This window comes from Clytia hemisphaerica, unplaced genomic scaffold (genome assembly GCF_902728285.1).
Source record: "Clytia hemisphaerica strain Z4C2 unplaced genomic scaffold, Clytia hemisphaerica genome assembly, whole genome shotgun sequence".
Lineage (NCBI taxonomy): Eukaryota > Metazoa > Cnidaria > Hydrozoa > Leptothecata > Clytiidae > Clytia > Clytia hemisphaerica.
Genome location: NW_027103728.1, coordinates 772,316 through 792,073, shown reverse-complemented (window position 1 = coordinate 792,073; position 19,758 = coordinate 772,316). Strand labels below are relative to the sequence as shown.

The 19,758-nt window shown below is 34.9% G+C and overlaps 1 protein-coding gene across 1 annotated transcript; it reads left to right on the top strand.

The window, feature by feature from the left end:
• Positions 1–7,840: 7,840 nt before the first annotated feature.
• LOC136804881 (serine/threonine-protein phosphatase 4 regulatory subunit 4-like) lies at positions 7,841–18,808 on the top strand. Its single transcript, XM_067061392.1, has 17 exons — positions 7,841–8,078; positions 8,340–8,413; positions 11,564–11,817; positions 12,099–12,169; positions 12,532–12,638; positions 12,921–13,028; positions 13,536–13,657; positions 13,999–14,127; positions 14,459–14,589; positions 15,126–15,200; positions 15,489–15,608; positions 15,940–16,017; positions 16,564–16,632; positions 16,768–16,950; positions 17,213–17,318; positions 18,238–18,365; positions 18,626–18,808. Exons 1-17 carry the CDS (start codon positions 7,974–7,976, stop codon positions 18,806–18,808), a joined length of 2,043 nt encoding a protein of 680 aa, XP_066917493.1. The 5' UTR covers positions 7,841–7,973.
• The last annotated feature ends 950 nt before the right edge of the window (positions 18,809–19,758 follow it).

Genomic DNA, 19,758 nt, shown 5'->3' with positions numbered 1-19,758 from the left:
ATTAAACATTCGAGAATTATAATAAAATAAAACAAAACAAGATAAAATTACCGATTAAAACGTGTCAGGGTCAGAATGATTGCTTTATCAGTTTATGTCCTTGCCTTGGGACTGCTGGTTCGTCGTCTGTGCTTCAGTTTTTTTTCAAAATTTTGCCCGCGCATATGATTTCATGTGAGAAGACACAAAATGTTTAGACTGGAGTCGTTTATAATGCGTGTAATACTAATAATAATAAAACAGGATTTAGTTTGTATGTCCTTGCCTTGGGCACTGAATAAAATTTCCAATCCACTCTCCCGCGGCAATTTCTATTTTTTATAAGAACTCTAAGAGCACTATCCCGCGTTCCTGTGTCCAAGGAAAGACAGACGCTTGCTAGTCTAGCCTTGGGACTGCTGGTTCGTCGTCTGTGCTTCAGTTTTTTTTCAAAATTTTGCCCGCGCATATGATTTCATGTGAGAAGACACAAAATGTTGCGCTTTTCTTTGGTGCTGGGTGGTGAGGGTGTTGAGTAGAATGTAAATGACTACCAAGTCGAAAATTTTTTCAAACTGCGGAAACGTTTAGACGGGGGTATGGTGGTTCCATTGAGACGGGGGTTCTGTTATTATCAGTTAGGTAGGGTCAGGGTTGCTAGTAACGGCTTGTCACTGTGCCGGGTGCATACTCGGCGCCTTGGGCCCCGCAGGGTTGCTAGTAACGGCTCGAATTTCAGTCAGGTTAAAAAAGGGGTACTTTTACCCATATTACAATAACATTACCCCCGTCTTTTTTATCATTCTATAAGTATTTACAAATTTTGTATTCTGCTATGCGAGTGTGGCTCAACGGATAGCGCGCTGGGTTTCTGATCAGAGATTCTTTCATTTGGTGAGTTCGAATCCCGGTCGGGACGATATTTGGAGAAAGTTTGAAATATAGAACAGTTAGTAGAAATCATCAAAAAACAAGTCTCAGAAAGTCAGAAAATAGAAAAGACGAAGAGATAGAATGGAAGATAGGAAGTAGAAAAAGTAGAAAAAATCCTGGAGAGTCATTTACAATCTACACACGACCGGTGGTGAGTGTAACATAGCCAAGGCTAGAGTAATCGCGGTGGTTGATTTGTCAGTGGCTGGTGTTCCTATGGGTTTTTTTTAGCTTGATGATATCTTGGACGTTTATTGCTTTTCTTAAATGCTTTTTCCATCTGATTACCTAGGTACCCTTTCAGTGCGACCATATTTGGAAATATTTATCCATTATCCTCCTTTACAGAGATTAGATGTTGTTTTTAGAGCAGGTTTAGGGAGACCAGAATTTCTTTTCGGGCAAAATTGCAACAGAGCAGAGGGGCTACAGACTTAATTCTGGATAGCGTACACAAATTAGGTATAAGCTCGAAGAGCTCTAGAATCGATTTCTTTAACCTTTCTTAGGTAAGAAAAAGTGAAGCCTTAGAAAATATGCGCCTTATTTTTGACAACAGATTAAATCTAGCTAGCGATTCCTTTTTTTTCGAGTGATATTTTTTGGAAATTTAATATGAGTAGGTATGAATTATTTGATACCGCTCTCTCCGTCTTTCAAGGCCAAAGGCTATACAGTTTTACTGATTTGAGTTTTTCTCAATAATTAAGACGTCTGGGGATGAAATTCCATGTAAAAATGATTTCTGAACTTCTTCAAGTTTGCTGGATAAGACCACGTTTCCAGGGAGACCAGAGTTGAGAACAGTAGTCCAAATGAGGGATGGCTAGTGCTTTCCATAAAGTTAACATGGTTTCAATTCTCCTTGATTTGAATGTGCGGTATATCCATGCACTTATATTTTTTACTTTTTTAATTTGTTCTTGGATATGTCTCTCATAAGTCAATTGAGTGTCTAGGGTGACTCTCAACATTGATGTGTCAGTGTGGTTTTTCCCGTAGGTAAGGTGCTCAAATTTAAGACCATTCAGCTGCATGTTGTTGTCTTCTGTCCAAGATCATTTTGCAGATGATAAACATCCTCCAGTTTGGATATTTCTTTCATCAAACGGGTGTCGTCAGCAAACGATGCCAAAATAGAATGAAGGATGTTGTTATCAATATCTTGAATCATGATTAGTAACAAAATGGTGTGGTCTACTCTATCAAAAGCTTTACTGAAGTCTTTAAAATAGATAACATCAATGTTGTTTCCATTCTCTTGGTAATGGATCAGTCTTTCGGTGTGTTGAAGCAATTGACTAAGACATGAGCGGCCTTTCCTAAAGCCATGTTGATTATTGTTATACAGATTGTTTTCTTCTAGATGGTTCTGTATCTTGGCTCATACAATCTTTTCAAAGACCTTTGAAACGTGGGATGTGAGGGCAACGGGTCCATAGTTTTCAGCAAGTCCTTTGATTCCCTTTCTTGTAAACTGGGGATATATGTGACTCCCCAAGCAATTTAAAGTACCTGAAAATTGGACCGGTCTTTAGACGGTCTTTTAAGGGCCGGTAAATGACCGTTAAAAATTTATCAAAAGGCAGCTACGAGTTTAGTTGATTTAGCTGCCGCTGCGAAGCGTCCGGTCCCAGACCGGCCCCGATCGCCCGGTTGACATCCTTATACAACATTTTTTGATGTAATTGTTATTAAAAATCACTAACTAGCGGCCTGTACCGGTCTAATGAACGGCCTGTACCGGTCCAACGAGCGGCCACGAGCGTCTAGAAGCGGCCAGGACCGTTAGAGATCACATTTCTAGAAGGTCTGGAGGCCGATCTAAAACAAAAATTTGACCGCTACTAGACCGCTTGTAATACCGGACCAAGACCGGTCTGATTTTCAGGTACTTTAAATCGCTTGGGAAGTCACATATGTCCAGTTTTTAAAAATTTTGGAGTGATTCCTTTGTTATTAAGTATGTTTCTCCAGATGATTGAAAGTGGTAGAGCAATGTTATCTTTAGTTTTTAGTAGAAGAATAGCTGGAAAACCATCAGGTCCAGTTGCTGAAGTTGGTGACAGTGTATATACCAATTTATTTGACAAATTCCTCGATAGTCAGATTGATATCTTCAAGTGTCAGTATTTGTGACTCAAGCGGATGAAGGTCGTAGTTTTGAAAGGGTTGGGTGAAGACAGACTTGTATTGGTTTTGTAGGATATTGGCCATCAAAATGAGATCATTAGTCAATTTGTTAGTGTCTGGATTGATTATTAAGGGTCCAACTTTTGGTTTAAATTTCGAGAAGCGCTTAGCGTACAAGTAAAAGAATTTTGGGTTGGATTTGATTTTAGAAGCTGCTTGAGCTTCTCTGTTCCCTCTCTTGAGCAAAGTAGCACTTCAGTTTCAACAAGTTTTTCTGTAGTTTTAGGATTTTGAAACCTTTTTCTCAGTTTCTTTCTTTTTCGCATTAAAATCCGCCTGTCTCTTGGCTTGCATTTCTTCTTGGATGAAAATATTTTTGGAGGTACATTAATTGAAGATATAATGAATACGCAGGGTCTAAATCAAGTGGGTTCAAAATATTGTGCCAGTCAGTGTCTTTGAAATTTTCATTGATGATAGCCCAATTAATTTGATCATAATAGCAAGTTAAAACTATCAAAAGTACTGATTAAATTTTTATTATTGTTATTATTACAGTATAATTGTTTTCAGTCATAGAAAAGTTCAGATGGCTTGTAACATCGATGATAAAGTGAGAGCAGTTGGTATGTATAGGTAGTTGAAGATTGAATCAGTTATTAGTCAGTAAGAAGTCTAATATATTGTCATTAGAATGAGTAGGTTTATGGATCATCTGGTTCAAGTTTAAAATTGAAGTAAAATTGTTTAAAACATCCAGAAGTTGTTTGTTTCAGCTAATTGATGGTATGTAAGAGTCATTTCTTATGGTGTGGGGTATATTGAAATCACCACATGGATAAATATCTGGGGTATTTCCTTCGATTGTTTCGATGATGTCCTGCATTGCTGAGATAAGGTCCAAGAATTCCAGATCTGCTGATTTGTGCAGAATGTTTGTTGGCTGTCTATAAATGACACCAAGAATTTCTATTTCTATTTCTATTATTTGATTAGCAAAAACTTTATACAAAGTTATTCTCGCCAATGTAACAAAAAATATGATTAATAAAATGAAAAATATTAAGAATGTAGCCAAAATTTATAATATATAAATATAGAAATAATAAAATAATAAGTAATAAATAGTAAAAATCAATTTATTATGTACATATAAAGATCTAGATAAAAATATTAGCCTCTAATCTAAAAACATTACCTCCGTGGCTCAGTATATTGGAAAGGGTTAACGTTTTTTGGATGAAGTAGTAGAGCTTCATCAATGACTCCATTTGAAAATTCAAGTATTGGCTCAAACATTGGAGATACGTCGCTTCGAAGATAAAATGCAACACCTCCGCTATGTCTGCCATATTTGGATTTGATGCGATTTCTATCCTTTTGAAAAAGCTCATATCCCTCAATTTCATGCTCTGCTTTCTTGTGCGAAGATGTTAGCCATGTCTCTGTTAGGCCCATAAAAATGTGGTTCTCAGAATGAAGAATTGATGCCAGTAGAGGAACTGATGATTGAGTGGTCTGGGGACATAAACCCTGAATATTCATAGAAGAAAAAGTATTCATTGATGTGGTATCCTTTGTTCGTTGTTGTTGCTTTGGTTGAGTGGATAGTCCTGAAGACTGGGGTGAAATTGGTGTGGGTATTTCTGATGGAAAGTTTGAGACGGTTGCTGAAAATTTTGTACATTCAGATTGGTAGTGATCATTGATATCATTTCTGTCCGAAAATTGTCTAAGATTTTCAGAAAATCTAATGATTGTTGTGTGTTTGTATGGTTCTTTAGTACTGGGTCCCTTTTAGTCCCCTTGACATGAGTAAAAGTGCAATTTGTGTTAAAACATTCACGTTTTCTGATTGATGAAGAACGCATACGTGGATGAAACATGTTGCATTTTGTGCCAGCATTACAGCCTTTTGGGGATTTATTACCATGTCTCAGTTACTTGGTACAGATTTTTGGATGCTTGAATCGGCAATCTTTGCCTGTGATGTCATATTTACATTTTCCTTTCTTATAAAAGTTACAAACTGGAGTTTCATCAGAGACTTTGTCCATGGTTGTAGTATTATCCGAAGATAAGGTTGCGTCGTTTTGTAAATTGTGTTGAAATTTAGATTTTAGGAAATTAGTCCTACCCAAGTATATTCCATCAACAATCTTATTTGAGGGTCTGTCGATAATAATATATGGGGTGATTGGAATGTGAGGGAGTGTCCTTCTTGAGTGGGTTGGGTTCCATCTTAAGAAAATTCAGTGGCTTCAACAGCTTCAGTGAATTGTAGGTGAATTCGTTATTTGAGCTTGTTGTACTTCATCTGTTTCATTTTTGTGAGTAAAATTTATGTTTTCGTCTTGACATGCTGGGCATAGATAACAAAATCCAGGGATTTTAAAGATGAGATTACATAATTTCTCATGTTCATTCAAAAGATTCATGCTTATCAGAAGTTTAAGATAGCATAGCTGGTGCACTTCCTGCCCACATGCACCACAGCTAATGAGTGATTTGTCATTGAGTTTGCATGAATATGATTCTTGACAAATCTGGCATACATCTGGGAAAAAATTTTTGATCTTCAAACATAATAGGTGGATTGCATCATCCTTATTAAGGTTGTTAGATGGCAATGATGATGAGGAGGTTGTGAGACTATCTCAGGGTTTTAAATGATTGGAGATGTGCAGAATTACTTATACTTTAGCGTATGAACAAGGCCTAGCAAATTGAAGCGCTGTCTCAGGAATTGAATGATGAAATTTGGTTGGTTGATTCTGGTTGCAGTCATTTTGTCTCATTTCAAGTTTTCAAGTTTTAATTAATTGTCTTGGAATCTTGAAGTTGATTCAAGTAACTCTCATCCTTGTTGTTGCAAAAGGTAAGGAAATCAGCAATAACTTAAAATAATTTAAAAGTCTTCTATATAGTTTTTCGAGAGCTTTCAAATGGTATACATTATATTGTCTGGAAATAAATTTGAAATTCTCAAAAAATTTCGCCCTTAGGATTTTGCATGGGGAAAATAAAAATTACCCAAAAAAGGGATGTTCCACCAATGGGATTTTAGGGGATTTTTTCCTGGGGTATAAGTATCCTATAGAGAAGGTTGGAGAAAGTTTCAGCTAGATCTTATTTTTTCCCTACAAACAGCCTGTATTTTTGTAACACGACCACACTATCTCCACTACAAGAAAAGAGCCAATCTTACAATTTCAGTTAGAAAAAGCAAGCTAGTCTCAGTTTTCTCAGACACTAATTTTGAATCTGAACCTTTTACCTCAACAACAGCAAAATATCCCTATTTATGGTGCCAGATAGTAACTATAAAAAAGGAGTACTTTAGATTTTAAGGTTCCAATATCTATTTTGTAAATCAGGGGGGTAAGCAGTTGGTACCAGACATCAGGATAACTAAACTATTAAATTGCAAATTTGATAGTACACCCACAACAGCTTAGCCAGTTAGCACGGTCCAAAAGTACTAAGTGCTTTGGCCATAGACAGGTTAACACCAACCCCTTTTCACACTTAGTACCTCAAAGTACCAAGTGTGGTTGACTATTAGCAGGTTGACACCAACTCCTTATTCTGATCTGTTTAGACTTTTTTACAGTAAATACCCTAAAAGAACTATTTTTGACCTACCCCAGAGGTTCTTTAGATCAACCCATGTTCGTTCGTTTATCTTTTACCAGCTTTTCTCATTAGTTTTTTCTGAATTGTTGCACAATGATGCAAAATGGCAGAGTACCCAAAATTTGACGGAGCCCTACTGATAGGCAACAGGTTTGTTCAAGCAAAACAGATTACAAACAAAAGTAAACCAATCAAATACACTGGGCACACCTTATCTTTGGAGAACTATCTATATACAAAATAGGGTCCTTTGGATTGTCTTTTGCTACAGTTGCAAAATTTACTTACATTTTACTTACTTTAGACTAATTTAAATGAGTTCTTTCTAATGAAAGAAATTCATGACTTGTGTAACATACCCTCTAAATTGTAGATGTGTATTTCACTGCACTCACACTTCTTTCTTTTTCTTCTTTCAAGCTAATTTTATTCCACAGTACTATCCCTGTAAAGTTCACTAAAAAATATTTTTCCATATTATAAAATTAGTATTTACACAAGAAACAAGCAGACCTCTAGATTGAAGTTGAAACATGAAACCGATTGAAATTGGGTTGATTTTTTAGGTATTGTTAGACTATAAAATGATGTAGATCTTGATATCTTTTTGGACACTTGAAGTAGGTTTTACATTAATGAAGAGCTTCTCATTTCTGCCTCATTATATTTTAAGCCTTAACTATTTGCTTTAAAATCATTAAAGTGTTTAATTTCTCAATTAGAAAATGATTATTTTAAAAGATTTTAATATGTACCATTTAAACTGTTTGTGTATGTATATATTGTAACCATGGTAATAAGTGAGATTCTATGTATTGTATATGGTGGGTGAGAAGCATGTAAAATGATATGTTGTTGCTCAAGTTTCAATTACAACTTTACAAATTGTTTACATCAATATTAGCTTGTAAAAAGTGATAAAGATGAAACCATGTCTTTTTCTTGCCCATTGTATTTCTTTATCATCAAATGTATTGGAAAACTGATAGCCTGTAATTTGAGGATATTTTATAGTCACATACATGTAAATCTGCTCCCTTCTATTTTAAAGACTTCTTTCCCTTTTAATATGCAGAAACTGGGAGAAGAGAGGTCCCACTCATATTTTATTACATTTTACAATATAATAATAATAAATAATTTTATTGTTGAACTTTCTTTCAGAGGTTTTGATTATAAAAATTGAAATGAAAATTTATTTTTAAAATCCCTGAAGATAGAGGTGCTGTGGTAAATGTAGATGCAGAGATGAGATATGGTGAAATGATATGAAAACTAAATGAGGAGACGTTATGTCCTTCGATAATGTCTTTTCTCAACAATTGTTGGAGTTGTCACTTTCAAATGAAGATTTTGAAGATTTCCATCGAGAAAGGTCTATTCTTCACTCCAAAGTTGTAAGTTTTATAAATATTATTTTAAACTCATTACAGTATAGGACTCTTTCATTTGCTATTTGTAGCTCTTCGTTTTAAAGTAGGCTTAAAATAACAGTGACAATTTTAAGATGGTACAAGCAAGGCTTCTTCTCAAAACTACATGCTTTGTGACATATTGAAAATGAAAAATAACCGGTTAACCCTTTAAGGGGGTCAAAAAGACTTCTTCTATAAAAAAAGTGTGTGCTCATAAAGTTTAAAACCAAAGTTTCTTTTTAGACAACTGAGGAGATCCAGAAATTGTCAATTGATGAGGATTTAGATTTGTTTGGGAAGACAAAGTATATTCTAAAGTATATAATCATTATTTTCTAAAATCACATTAAAATCACGCTTCATTACACAACAACCTTGTAGTCCAAAGACAAAATAGCCTCTTTTGCATCCACCTTCTTTTTTTAAGTAGTTTTTTTTTAATTTTCACATTATATTATGTGGCTCCTTAGGACTTAAAAATCAGCTTTTGTCTAGCCGTCAAAGCTGGAGGTAATTTTCTATGGAGCATTGAAGGGAATCAATAAAATCGTTTTATATTAAGCCAAGAAAATACCTTTTTTTCGTCAAGTAAATACAAAAAAAGTAATTTCGAATATTGAAATATTTAACGTATAAAATAGTGATAGGGTAGGGCGTCAACAGTCATTTTTGGGGCAAAGTCAAAAAATTCAAGATGTAGTGTTTTTTTATGAAAATTTAACCTATTGTGAGGCATTCTGCGCAATTTTTAAGGCCAGAAGTCCAAAATTGGCCGAACCCCCCTGGGGGTACTGATTCGCACTACATGCAAAAATTGGAAAAAATGGCATTTTCTGGCCTTTTCAGGCCTGTAAATACGTCAAAACTATTGCAAATCTTATTTTTTTCATTTGATGTACTAAACTTTATGAGAAACAACAAAATAATCATATTGGGTTGAAAATTGTGCCCATTGGAGCCCTAAGCAAGCCGTTTTAAGCCAATTTTGGGTAGCAAAATGCTTTTTAAGGCCAATTTTGCAAGTTCATAAACTTTAAACTGATTAAATCACATGCCTGAAATTTTCAGAGATGGAAGTCTTCAATAAAGTCTTTAAGCGAAATGAATTTCAAGTTTTTCACTTTTTTCAAATTATCATAATGGCGTCTTCAAAAATCGCTTTTTAGCAAAAAAAAATCATATTTATCAAAAAATAGCATTTTTTAAGGCAAGCTTCTACAAACTGAGTTTAAATGCTGACTGAAATTTTTTATGCAGTGATAGTATTCTGGAGATACTCCAGGGAAATCAAAATCATTTGGGTCTGGGATGCGTCTATGTCCGCCATTATGGAAATAAAATCCCTGCTAAGAGCCATTTTTCAGGCGAGAACCCAAATTTGAACTGGAAAAATCTCTAAAATGACAATAGACATGGGCCCGAATTTTCTTGCAGTGATAGTATTCTGGAAATACTGCAAGAAAATCAAAATCATCTGGGTTTGGGATTTGGGTATATCCACCATTTTGGAATTGAAATTCCTGCTAAAACGCAATATTTCAAGCAAAAATCCCATTTTTGACTGGAAAAATCTTGAAAATGGCAATAAACATGAACCTAAAATCTTTTTGCAGTGATAGCCTTCTGGAAATACTCCAGGGAAATCAAAATTCTTTGGGTTTAGGATAAGGGTATGTCCGCCATTATGGAATTGAAATATGTGCTAAAACTGGCTAAAATGCAACATTTCAAGCAAAAACCCCATTTTTTGACTAAAAACTGCTCTGAAATGACAATAGACATGGACCCAAATTTCTTTGAAGTGATAGTATTCTGTGAATTCCCCTGGGAAAAAAAAATCATTTGAGTCTGGGATTTGTTTACATCCACCATTGTGGAAATGAAATCTCTGTTAAAATGCTACATATTTCCATCCAATACGTCATAATTGACTAAATATTTTGTATGTTGAACAAAGAATATGAATTTACAATCCTTAAATTTAGAAATACTAGTTGAAACAAATTATAGAAAAAATTCTATTCCACTCAACAATTCTTTATAGCCCACATACATTTCCATTCTCAAGACTTGTTCCGTCAAAAACAGATTGGATTTTGGCATGAAATATTATATACATTTTAAAACTGGCCTCAATTCAAAAATTGTTGTCCCAGAGACATCTTATACCTAAATAGTTTTTACCCCTGGAGTATTTACAGAACAATATCACTGCAAAAAGATTATGGGCCAAAAACTATTGCCATTCTAGAAAGGTTTTTAGTCAAAATTTGGGTTTTTGCTTGAGATGTTGCATTTTAGCCAGTTTTAGCAGGTATTTCATTTCCACAATGGTGGGCGTGGATGTAAACAAATCCCAGACTCAAATGATTTTGATTTCACTGGAGTATTTCCAGAAGGCTATCACTGCAAAAAGATTTTAGATTCATATTTATTGCCATTTTCAAGATTTTTCCAGTCAAAAATGGGATTTTTGCTTGAAATATTGCGTTTTAGCAGGAATTTCAATTCCAAAATGGTGGATATACCCAAATCCCAAACCCAGATGATTTTGATTTTCTTGCAGTATTTCCAGAATACTATCACTGCAAGAAAATTCGGGCCCATGTCTATTGTCATTTTAGAGATTTTTCCAGTTCAAATTTGGGTTCTCGCCTGAAAAATGGCTCTTAGCAGGGATTTTATTTCCATAATGGCGGACATAGACACATCCCAGACCCAAATGATTTTGATTTCCCTGGAGTATCTCCAGAATACTATCACTGCATAAAAAATTTCAGTCAGCATTTAAACTCAGTTTGTAGAAGCTTGCCTTAAAAAATGCTATTTTTTGATAAAATATGATTTTTTTTTGCTAAAAAGCGATTTTTGAAGACGCCATTATGATAATTTGAAAAAAGTGAAAAACTTGAAATTCATTTCGCTTAAAGACTTTATTGAAGACTTCCATCTCTGAAAATTTCAGGCATGTGATTTAATCAGTTTAAAGTTTATGAACTTGCAAAATTGGCCTTAAAAAGCATTTTGCTACCCAAAATTGGCTTAAAACGGCTCGTTTAGGGCTCCAATGGGCACAATTTTCAACCCAATATGATTATTTTGTTGCTTCTTGATAAAGTTTAGTACAGCAAATGAAAAAAATAAGATTTGCAATAGTTTTGACATATTTACAGGCCTGAAAAGGCCAGAAAATGCCATTTTTTCCAATTTTTGCCTGTAGTGCGAATCAGTACCCCCAGGGGGGTTCGGCCGATATTGGACTTCTGACCTTAAAAATTGCGCAGAATGCCTCACAATAGGTTAAATTTTCTTAAAAAAACACTACATCTTGAATTTTCTGACTTTGACATTTGACGCCCCACCCTAATAGTGAACGTGAACGAAGCTGAATTAGGTGAAACTAATTTCCACATTCATGGGTTTGATTGGTCGATTTAATTTAGATCTTTTTTCTATTTCTTTACTAGAAATGGACAAGAGGTTCAGCTTATGTATCTATTTGAAAATCTGCACAAAGCTCTGATTGGACTGTCAGCTCTCAAGAAACTGGAAATTTTAAGCTTGGTCAAAGATGTTTTAGTTTTCAATCCTCCGAAAGATGTCAATATAGCTTGTGGAAAATGCATTGAAAGATTGTTGGATGTTGGCATCATAGACAGGAGTCTCTATGTAGCATCTTGTTTTGAATTCACAATTAGAAGTCTGAAAACTAAAGACAAAGGTTTGTACTTTACAATACTGAGAACGAAACATTGATTGTTTAGCAGTTGTAACCATTGGAGAATACAAAGGATTGTGTCAAGATTGCTGAATGATCATTTCAAAACCAGGCTGTTATCAAGAAAGAAAAACTAGTTTGTCACCAAATTTAAAAAGTAGTATCTTAAAAATTTCAAGTTTAGGATATCTACTATCTAAATATCAAAGTAGTATCCGTTTTGTCCTTAGAATTGTCAGCTTACAAACAACAATTTTGTTAACCTTATCATTCTCTTTCTTAAGAAATCAATGAAGCATGGTTGAGTACAGCTGTTGCTGCCATACGTTATCTCAATGATGATGATAAAGATGAGGTATATTACGCTTTTTTCATAAGACTTTAAAAGAACATAGGCTTTGATGGCAAAAATATTAAGAATAAGTTGAGAACATTTTAAGGCTTTGTGGACTCTAACACCCATTTCTCAGGAAAACATACAAAAAGTTTTACAAAATAGTGAAAATAAGGACGTTTTAAGAACATTTTAGCGTTAAAACTCAAAAATTGGAGAACAGCCAAATGCTTCAAAAATTTTGAACGGTGTTATAAAAAGACGTGTATTGTATTTTAAGTTTTAAATAAATTTTGTATTTTCTCTTCACACCTTTCGATCGTTAATTGTAAAAAGTTCAAAAGAGTTGACCCGTTATTCAAATATATTTCTCTTTGTTTTAGCTACTGAACTTTCTGGATGACAGTGTTTCACTGAGTCGCTGTACCATCACTAGAAAATCATGCTGTCAAATTATCAGTCACCTTACACCTTACCTGCCCCAGGACAAGTAAGATTTGAAAAACATAACGTTTAAACATCAAGAGCTACTGAATTGCCAACATGCCACTCTTTTGTTTCTCAATTTCAAAAAATTTGAAACACTCTTCAAATCTGTTTCCTTCTCAGTATTGAAATGGCAAATTCATCTATTGTCATAAGTATTGGTTAGACTTTTCTGGTCTGGAACTTTTTGTTCGCTTAGAGTTCAGTAAGCGTTTGTAATTGTAACCTGTTAAGTGATACAAGTGAAATTTTAAATTGATTAAAAGTGAAACTGAATCTTTTTAAGGGTTGAAACGTGTTTGATGCCAAAGATGAAAGCATTATGTCAGGATATCGATCTTGACATTCGCTCAACGATGTGCTCGGAGTTGGAGCTCATGGTTGATCATTCAAGGTAAACAATATTGCCTTTCAATAGCCTCTCTCTTCCAGGTTCTGGTACATTACAATACCGATAGATCCATGTCATTAATCTCAGAGACGCTATAAAATACGTTTTTTTTAAGAACAAACTATATAAGAACAAAAGGCTTCGATGGCACAAACGTTAAGAACAAGTTAAGAACATTTTAAGGCTTCACAGACTTTAAAACACCGAATTTCTTAAGAAAATGGACAAAAATACTCAAAAATAAGAAAATAAGAAATTAAGAACATGTTAAGAACATTTTTAGGTTTCAAACTCAAAAAGTTAAAAACATCCGAAGGCTTCAAAAATTTTGGATGTTCTTATGAAAAAAAAGTGTAATACAATTGGGCGTGACCTGTTTCCTTTTCAAACATCCTCCATGTAGATTTCCTAAGTTGAGTTGCCCCCCCCCATTGAGAAAAGAAAAGTAGGGGTGTGAAAACTAAAGAATTTTACTTATAAAATATTTGAAAGCATAGTTTTTTATTTCAGTACAACAGCAATTGAAGAAAGTATCATTCCAGAGTTGATGTTATTGTTTCAAGATGAAGAACGAACTGTCCGTGAAGTTGGCTTTGCTTCTCTGATCAATATTGTCCCTAAGCTTAGTCCAGGTATGTTTTTGTCCTGTTTTTCATCATAATTTTTTTAACCGTATCTAATATACCTTTTAGTTGTGAAAATTATTTTTCTACGCTTAAGCTTCAGTCTGTCAGTGATAATCATTTTGATTTTTTCATTCCTAAGTTTACAGGTTTTACAATACAAAGATGATCTTTCTGTTTTGTCAGTCAAAACGTCACTAAAACAATGAAAAAGTGATGCATTGGGTAGAAAACGAACATCGGAATCAATTCGGAACTTGGTTGTTTATACTATAATTCTAACTTGATCAGGTTGTACATAAATTTCCGATGTCTTTAAATTATTTCGACATTATTTAATGCCACTGTAGGTTTTATCGAGAATTCCAACATTGTCGAGAGTGTTTTGAATTTCTACCGGAGGACACTGATCAAAAAGCAATCATTTAACATGGTGATCGCCGCAAAATACATCGGAAAATTTCTGTTTTACTTAAAAGGTATGAGTTTATCTAAAGTTCATTTGAAACACGAGCTAGTACGTGAAATGATATTGACTTCAATCCCAAAACTATAAGGATATTATAGTTGAGTTGACCTGAGTGTTCGCCGTTGTTTGGCTCTGTCCACTTTTATCGATAAAATTCCTCTCGTGAAAGTGGCCGTGATGGAAAAGTACTTTTGTGTGTTTCTGTGTTATCTTCAACGGGTGAAGATGTGTATAGTTTCTGTCGCTTGAAAAGGAGTAATAGTTAACTTACATTTTATAATACATAAAGCTAAAAAGGATAAAAAAAATCTATAAATTTGATCATGTTTTCTCCTTTTCAGCCTACTTATCGAATGAGAATGTGGAGTTTTTCCTTGAGAAGTTTCAAGCTTTGTGTTCGTATGGCAGTATGGAAGCAACAAGTTCTTTTAATATCGACGACAATTTTTTGTCCTTTTCTGGTACCTCCTTGGTGAGTCCTTTTTCTCCAAATTAATTACTTTGTTCACTATAGGTAAGCTTTTCATGTTGCATGATGCAAGAAGGTAGATTTACTCCCTCTGATATATCTGTTAAGGGCAGAAATTTTCGCGGACAGAAACTTTTGCGATTTTGCGAACTTTGCGATTTTTACCCTTTTTCCGCGAAAGTTTCTGCTAAGTAAGAAATTACACGAGAAAGTTTTTTCCGCCAAAAGTACACTTATTTTGCTATTTAATATTCAGTTTTCAGTTTTTGTGCATTCAGTTTTTTTGCTTTTTTGCCTGCAAAATGAAATAACATTCTAAAATTCGCGAAAGTTATATCCGCTGAATTCGTTCCAAAAGTAAAATTAAATTCGCGAAATTTCGCGATTTTGCAACCTCGCGAAAGTTTCTGTTCTTAAAGTAGCCAGAAGAACCGTTGGGAAGCCAACAGATTTAGCGAGACTATCTCGCCATCGTGTGTGCTTACCTTTCCTTTATGACGGGTCACGGTTCTCTAGAAAATCTTCTGTTTTACTTTTAGCAATCTAGTCGTGGATCATCATCGATATACGAGTCAACTGCTGAGTGTCGTTATTGGTGTGCTTATAATTTACCAGTAAGTTGGTTTATAAACTTTCTTTCCACTATATCCTATCAGTGAAGTTCGGAGTAAAGAGATCCAAGAGGAAAGTCGTCTTTCTGTTTTACCGAAAGTTTTAAATACGTAGAGTTTGAATGGCGGTGATTCTACCGGATTTTCTCTATTTATAACTGCTTTACCTGTTATTTCATGTATTTTGTACACGCCCGCAAATTTAAGACATCTAATAAGTTCTACATTTTACTTTTCAAAACATTTCTGGCATTGAATAGGAACTCTCCATCATACTTTTTTTTCATTTAGGCTATGGTTCAGATGTTGCCGAGAGGAACTTTCAAAGATCATCTGCATTCATGTTTTGTTGTCCTGGTCAAAGATAATCAAGCGAACGTTCGAAAAGCTGTCGCCGCTTCTTTACATGTGGTATGTAAGATTCATCGCCTATTCCGTCTTTGACAGATTTCCGTCTTAGGAAATGCATATTCTACTAACATTTCAAAAATGGGGGCAAGTTTTCCTTGGAAAATCCATTTTCCGTCTCAGGCGAAACAACTTGCTTTGACCACTGCATCTATCACTGCGTTTATTAAATTCGTCGAAAAATTTCACCCTTTCCTCGACCCTTTCACTAAAGTTCACGATCTTGCTTAGCTGTCCTCGGCTTCTCTACTTGTTGGCCCGTTCCTGTTTAAGTGTGTTCACATAGGTAAGTGAGTCGAGGAAAACATCGACCCTTATTTTTTTATGTTTCTAGGTAGCCAGTATGTTGGGAGAAGATGTTCATTTTATTTTCAATTCGTTGAAAATACTTCTAAAGGATGCTGATATCGAGGTAAGGTCAAAACTCCATGTTTTGTTTTAAATTATTACAGATTCTTTAGCTCATTTTTCTCCCTTATATACTTTTATGACCGGATAACTCAGTCGGTAGAGCATTCACCTTACGATCTAAAGGTTATGGGTTCGATCTCCGGTCACCGCCAACTCAGCGGATGAGTAGCTTAGATTGGGTAATCTGATCTAGGCATTAAGTTACTTGGGAGCTGAGAATAGGTGTGGGGCTCCACCTCAGCATTCCAGGTCTAGCGCAAATAGAAAAGGGGATAGACTCCCTCATTCCCGGCTTCGCCGACAGTCACCAGATGAATAGATACTTACCCCTTTACCTTTTTATATACCCTATATATGATATATATTATTCTTGTATATGATAATATGATATATATATCATGTTAGGATTATGTGAAACTATTATCTACCGACATTCTGTCAGCCAAGCAATCTAACCGTTTTGTTTCCTACGAATGTTGATACGCAAATCTAGCACGTTAAAAAGGATGAGATAATAGAATGATATTTTCGTACACATTTTTCTTAGGTGGTGGACAACGTTCTCACTCACTTAGCTGATATTTTGATATGTTTCTTACACGACAAAGTATCTAAAGTAAGTCTCCTTCTTCTACGTATTGTATATTTTTCACAACATTTTGTTTTTGCGTAAAGCACTCAAAATCTGCTCGGAAATCACTGCTTTTATCAGACCATTCAAATAAATTATTTGTTATCTTTCAATGTTTAGATTCTTGTACCTGATCTAGTTCCAGTGATGCTGCAATGTGAGCAGGAACTTTCCAAATCTCTTCGTTGGAGGATACATGAAAAACTACTTAGTTCTATGGCCTGTCTTCACCAGCACCTGCCATCCGACCACATCTATTATCGTCTGGTGCCTGTTATCTACAGTATACTAACAGGTGAAAGTGTAAGTATATTTTTGGTGATTGAACCGGGGTTTGGAACTTACCCTAAAATAAGGTAATTAAAGACCAGTTAGAGAAAAAATAGGACTTTTCTTATGACAGCTCTTTTAACCTGCTTTTAACAGCTTTTAATGCTCCAAACGTTTGTCAACCTAATATAGTCCGAGGTCGGGATCGTTTATAAGGCACCTTATAATTTAGAATAGCTTACAAAATTGAAGACTGTTTAAAAGCTCATTGATGATACTATTACTTTGGTTTTAGAAAGTGTTACCCATAAGGCTTGCTGCAGCACGCACCTACCTCACTTTCATCAAGTATAACACCAGTGTCGAAGAAAGGACAGAGATGTGCAAAAGATTGGTGACAGGTATTATAAAAGCTCTTAAAATGTTCTTTGATTAAATTGAAAATTCTTCTCATACTTAAATATGCCTTGTCATTATATATGTCGAATAAGTTGATGTAAGAAATTGATTTTGGCTGTAAGCTATTTTGATATATTCTAAACATAAAATGAGGTGCGTACTGCGCTCTACTGCGTCACAATTGTTCATGATATTCACGACATGATGTTTAGTACGGAAGCACCCAAAATATCTCGGGCGTTTGACACTAGTTTCTTGTGGCTCAAAATTCGGGGCAAACACCCGGTCTTTTTGTGTGCTTCCATCTAGAACATTGTGTCCATGAATATCACAAATCCTACACAAACTGGTGATCTCCACCGACTCATTCCTATCAATTCATATCATGTCTAGCGCTATGATTATTTTTTTTCGACTTTGAATCTTCCCGGGTTACTCATACCAAGGTATGATGACAATATACAATGACAATATTTCAATGTTACAATGCATGGCATGGACCAGGGGTTTAGGTACCCCCTAAGAAAATAGGTACCCCCTGAATTTTAGGTACCCCCATACAAGAGACGTTAGTAGGTACCCCCTGTGATTGGTACCCCCTGTGACTTGAGTATATGTCAAGAAATGAAAAAAATTGTATATTTTTACAATTAAAAAGAATAATGATAGTTAGATAAAAGCAAGATAAAATATAGTTCCCAAGACCCCAGACCTTACTGCATAAAATTTAGATACCCCCAGAAATCATAGGTACCCCCTGAAATTGAAAAAAAATCCAGCCCCCAGCCTTTTTCAGGAAGATTTTGGTTGTAGCCCCCCCCCCCCCTGCGGGCAGGGGGGGTTCATGCCATGCAATGATGTAACATTGTTTGTCAGCTGGATAGTTAAAAATGTCTACATACTGCTCTCTTGTTTGTTTAGAGTTCGCACAATCACCTTGCAGTCGATCACGGATATTTTTCATTCAGATCTGTTACGATGTAGCTGACTTGTTCTCAAAGAGTTTCTTCAAAGAAAATGTTTACGATACACTGATGACGTTTGCAGCGGTATGTTTTATCATCCCTTTTCTACCATTTTGATTTGAATAAGCAGTTAATGCTTTGGTGAATGATATACAACTCTGTTTTGTGTCGATGAATATCTCTGATTATGGCTCTCCTCGAGTTGATAAATCGTAATATCTAATGAAAGTAAGGCCACAAATTTCCAATGATTTCATTCGCCGGTGAAGGGTTTTATTTATGGTTATTTTAAAATACACTGAATTTGCAAAGAATTCGCTTACCTCTATTCCTTAACTCTATAGGATCCAATGGTGAATGTTCGCATCAAATTCTGTCAAATACTGCCTCTCATGAAATTGCAACTGAAATTACCATGCGATCGCTTGTTATTACAACTTTTGGAACAAACTGTCAGGCGTATCATGGCACTGGAAAGTAGCGGAGAAGTGTCCAGTACCATCAGGAATGTAAGGAAAAGTCCTTGACATTTTGGCGAACTTTTTTAGAAGTTTAATAAAGTAAAGTGCTCTAAGTTATGAACAATCGAGCTATGATAAGCTTCTCCGAAACGAGGCTTAAACTTTTCGGCATTTTGGAGACTTCAAAACTGGTTCTGCCGTGATCTGACAAAAGGAAGTAACCATCAATTTTTGAAAATTCATATTTTTGCAAAAATCAACTCCTAAGAGTCCAGCTTGCGTTTTCCAGTAGTTCATTTCTTTCTAGTAAAATACTTCTTTTTATAAATTTTTTTTTTACTAAAGTTTCATTTTATTTTCTGACAAAAGGAAGTAAGTCACTTACTTTTTTTTATAGCCTGAAAAATGAAAATTGCTTACAATATTTTGCAGTTTATTTTCTGACAAAAAGAAGAAACTTAAAAATTTTTAGCTTGAAAGAGCTTGAGTAGAGTAAAACTTGTGTAGATTTTTCCAAAATCAAGATGTTAACTCCTTAAAACTCCTTCCTTTTAAAATATTATACTATTCTAGGGTTTGGTCTTTCACAATCAGCAAAAGTTTTTATCTTAAAACGATACCATTGATCTTGGATAAGGTCAACTCGTTTATGCAATTATCTCAAAATAAGAAAAATGCAATACACCGTTTAGGAGTCTCGCTATTTCACGGTACTCCATTGCAGAGGCCCGGTAAAAATGGTAGGTAAAAATGCGCACTTTAGTACTGTGAAAGGTTAGAGGAATGTAAACATTGTGAATTTTTTTCTCTCCTTTAAAGAGAATGATTTAGATATTTGAACATGATATCAATGATAATCTTATAAGTCTCTCCTGAAAATTTCACAAAAATTCATCAAGAGGAAAATAAGTTATGATTAAAAGGAGTTCTTTACCTACCGTTTTTCTGCTATGTTTCCTTATGAGAACCAGATGTTTACCTACCGTTTTTTTGCGGAGGAGAGTGAATTTTCCGTG

Coding starts and splice junctions, on each gene's coding strand:
- LOC136804881 (XM_067061392.1), top strand. CDS start 7,974: ATGTCCTTCGATAATGTCTTTTCTCAACAATTGTTGGAGTTGTCACTT. Junction 11,818..12,098: donor TCTGAAAACTAAAGACAAAG/GTTTGTACTTTA, acceptor CTCTTTCTTAAG/AAATCAATGAAGCATGGTTG. Junction 16,633..16,767: donor TACACGACAAAGTATCTAAA/GTAAGTCTCCTT, acceptor TTCAATGTTTAG/ATTCTTGTACCTGATCTAGT.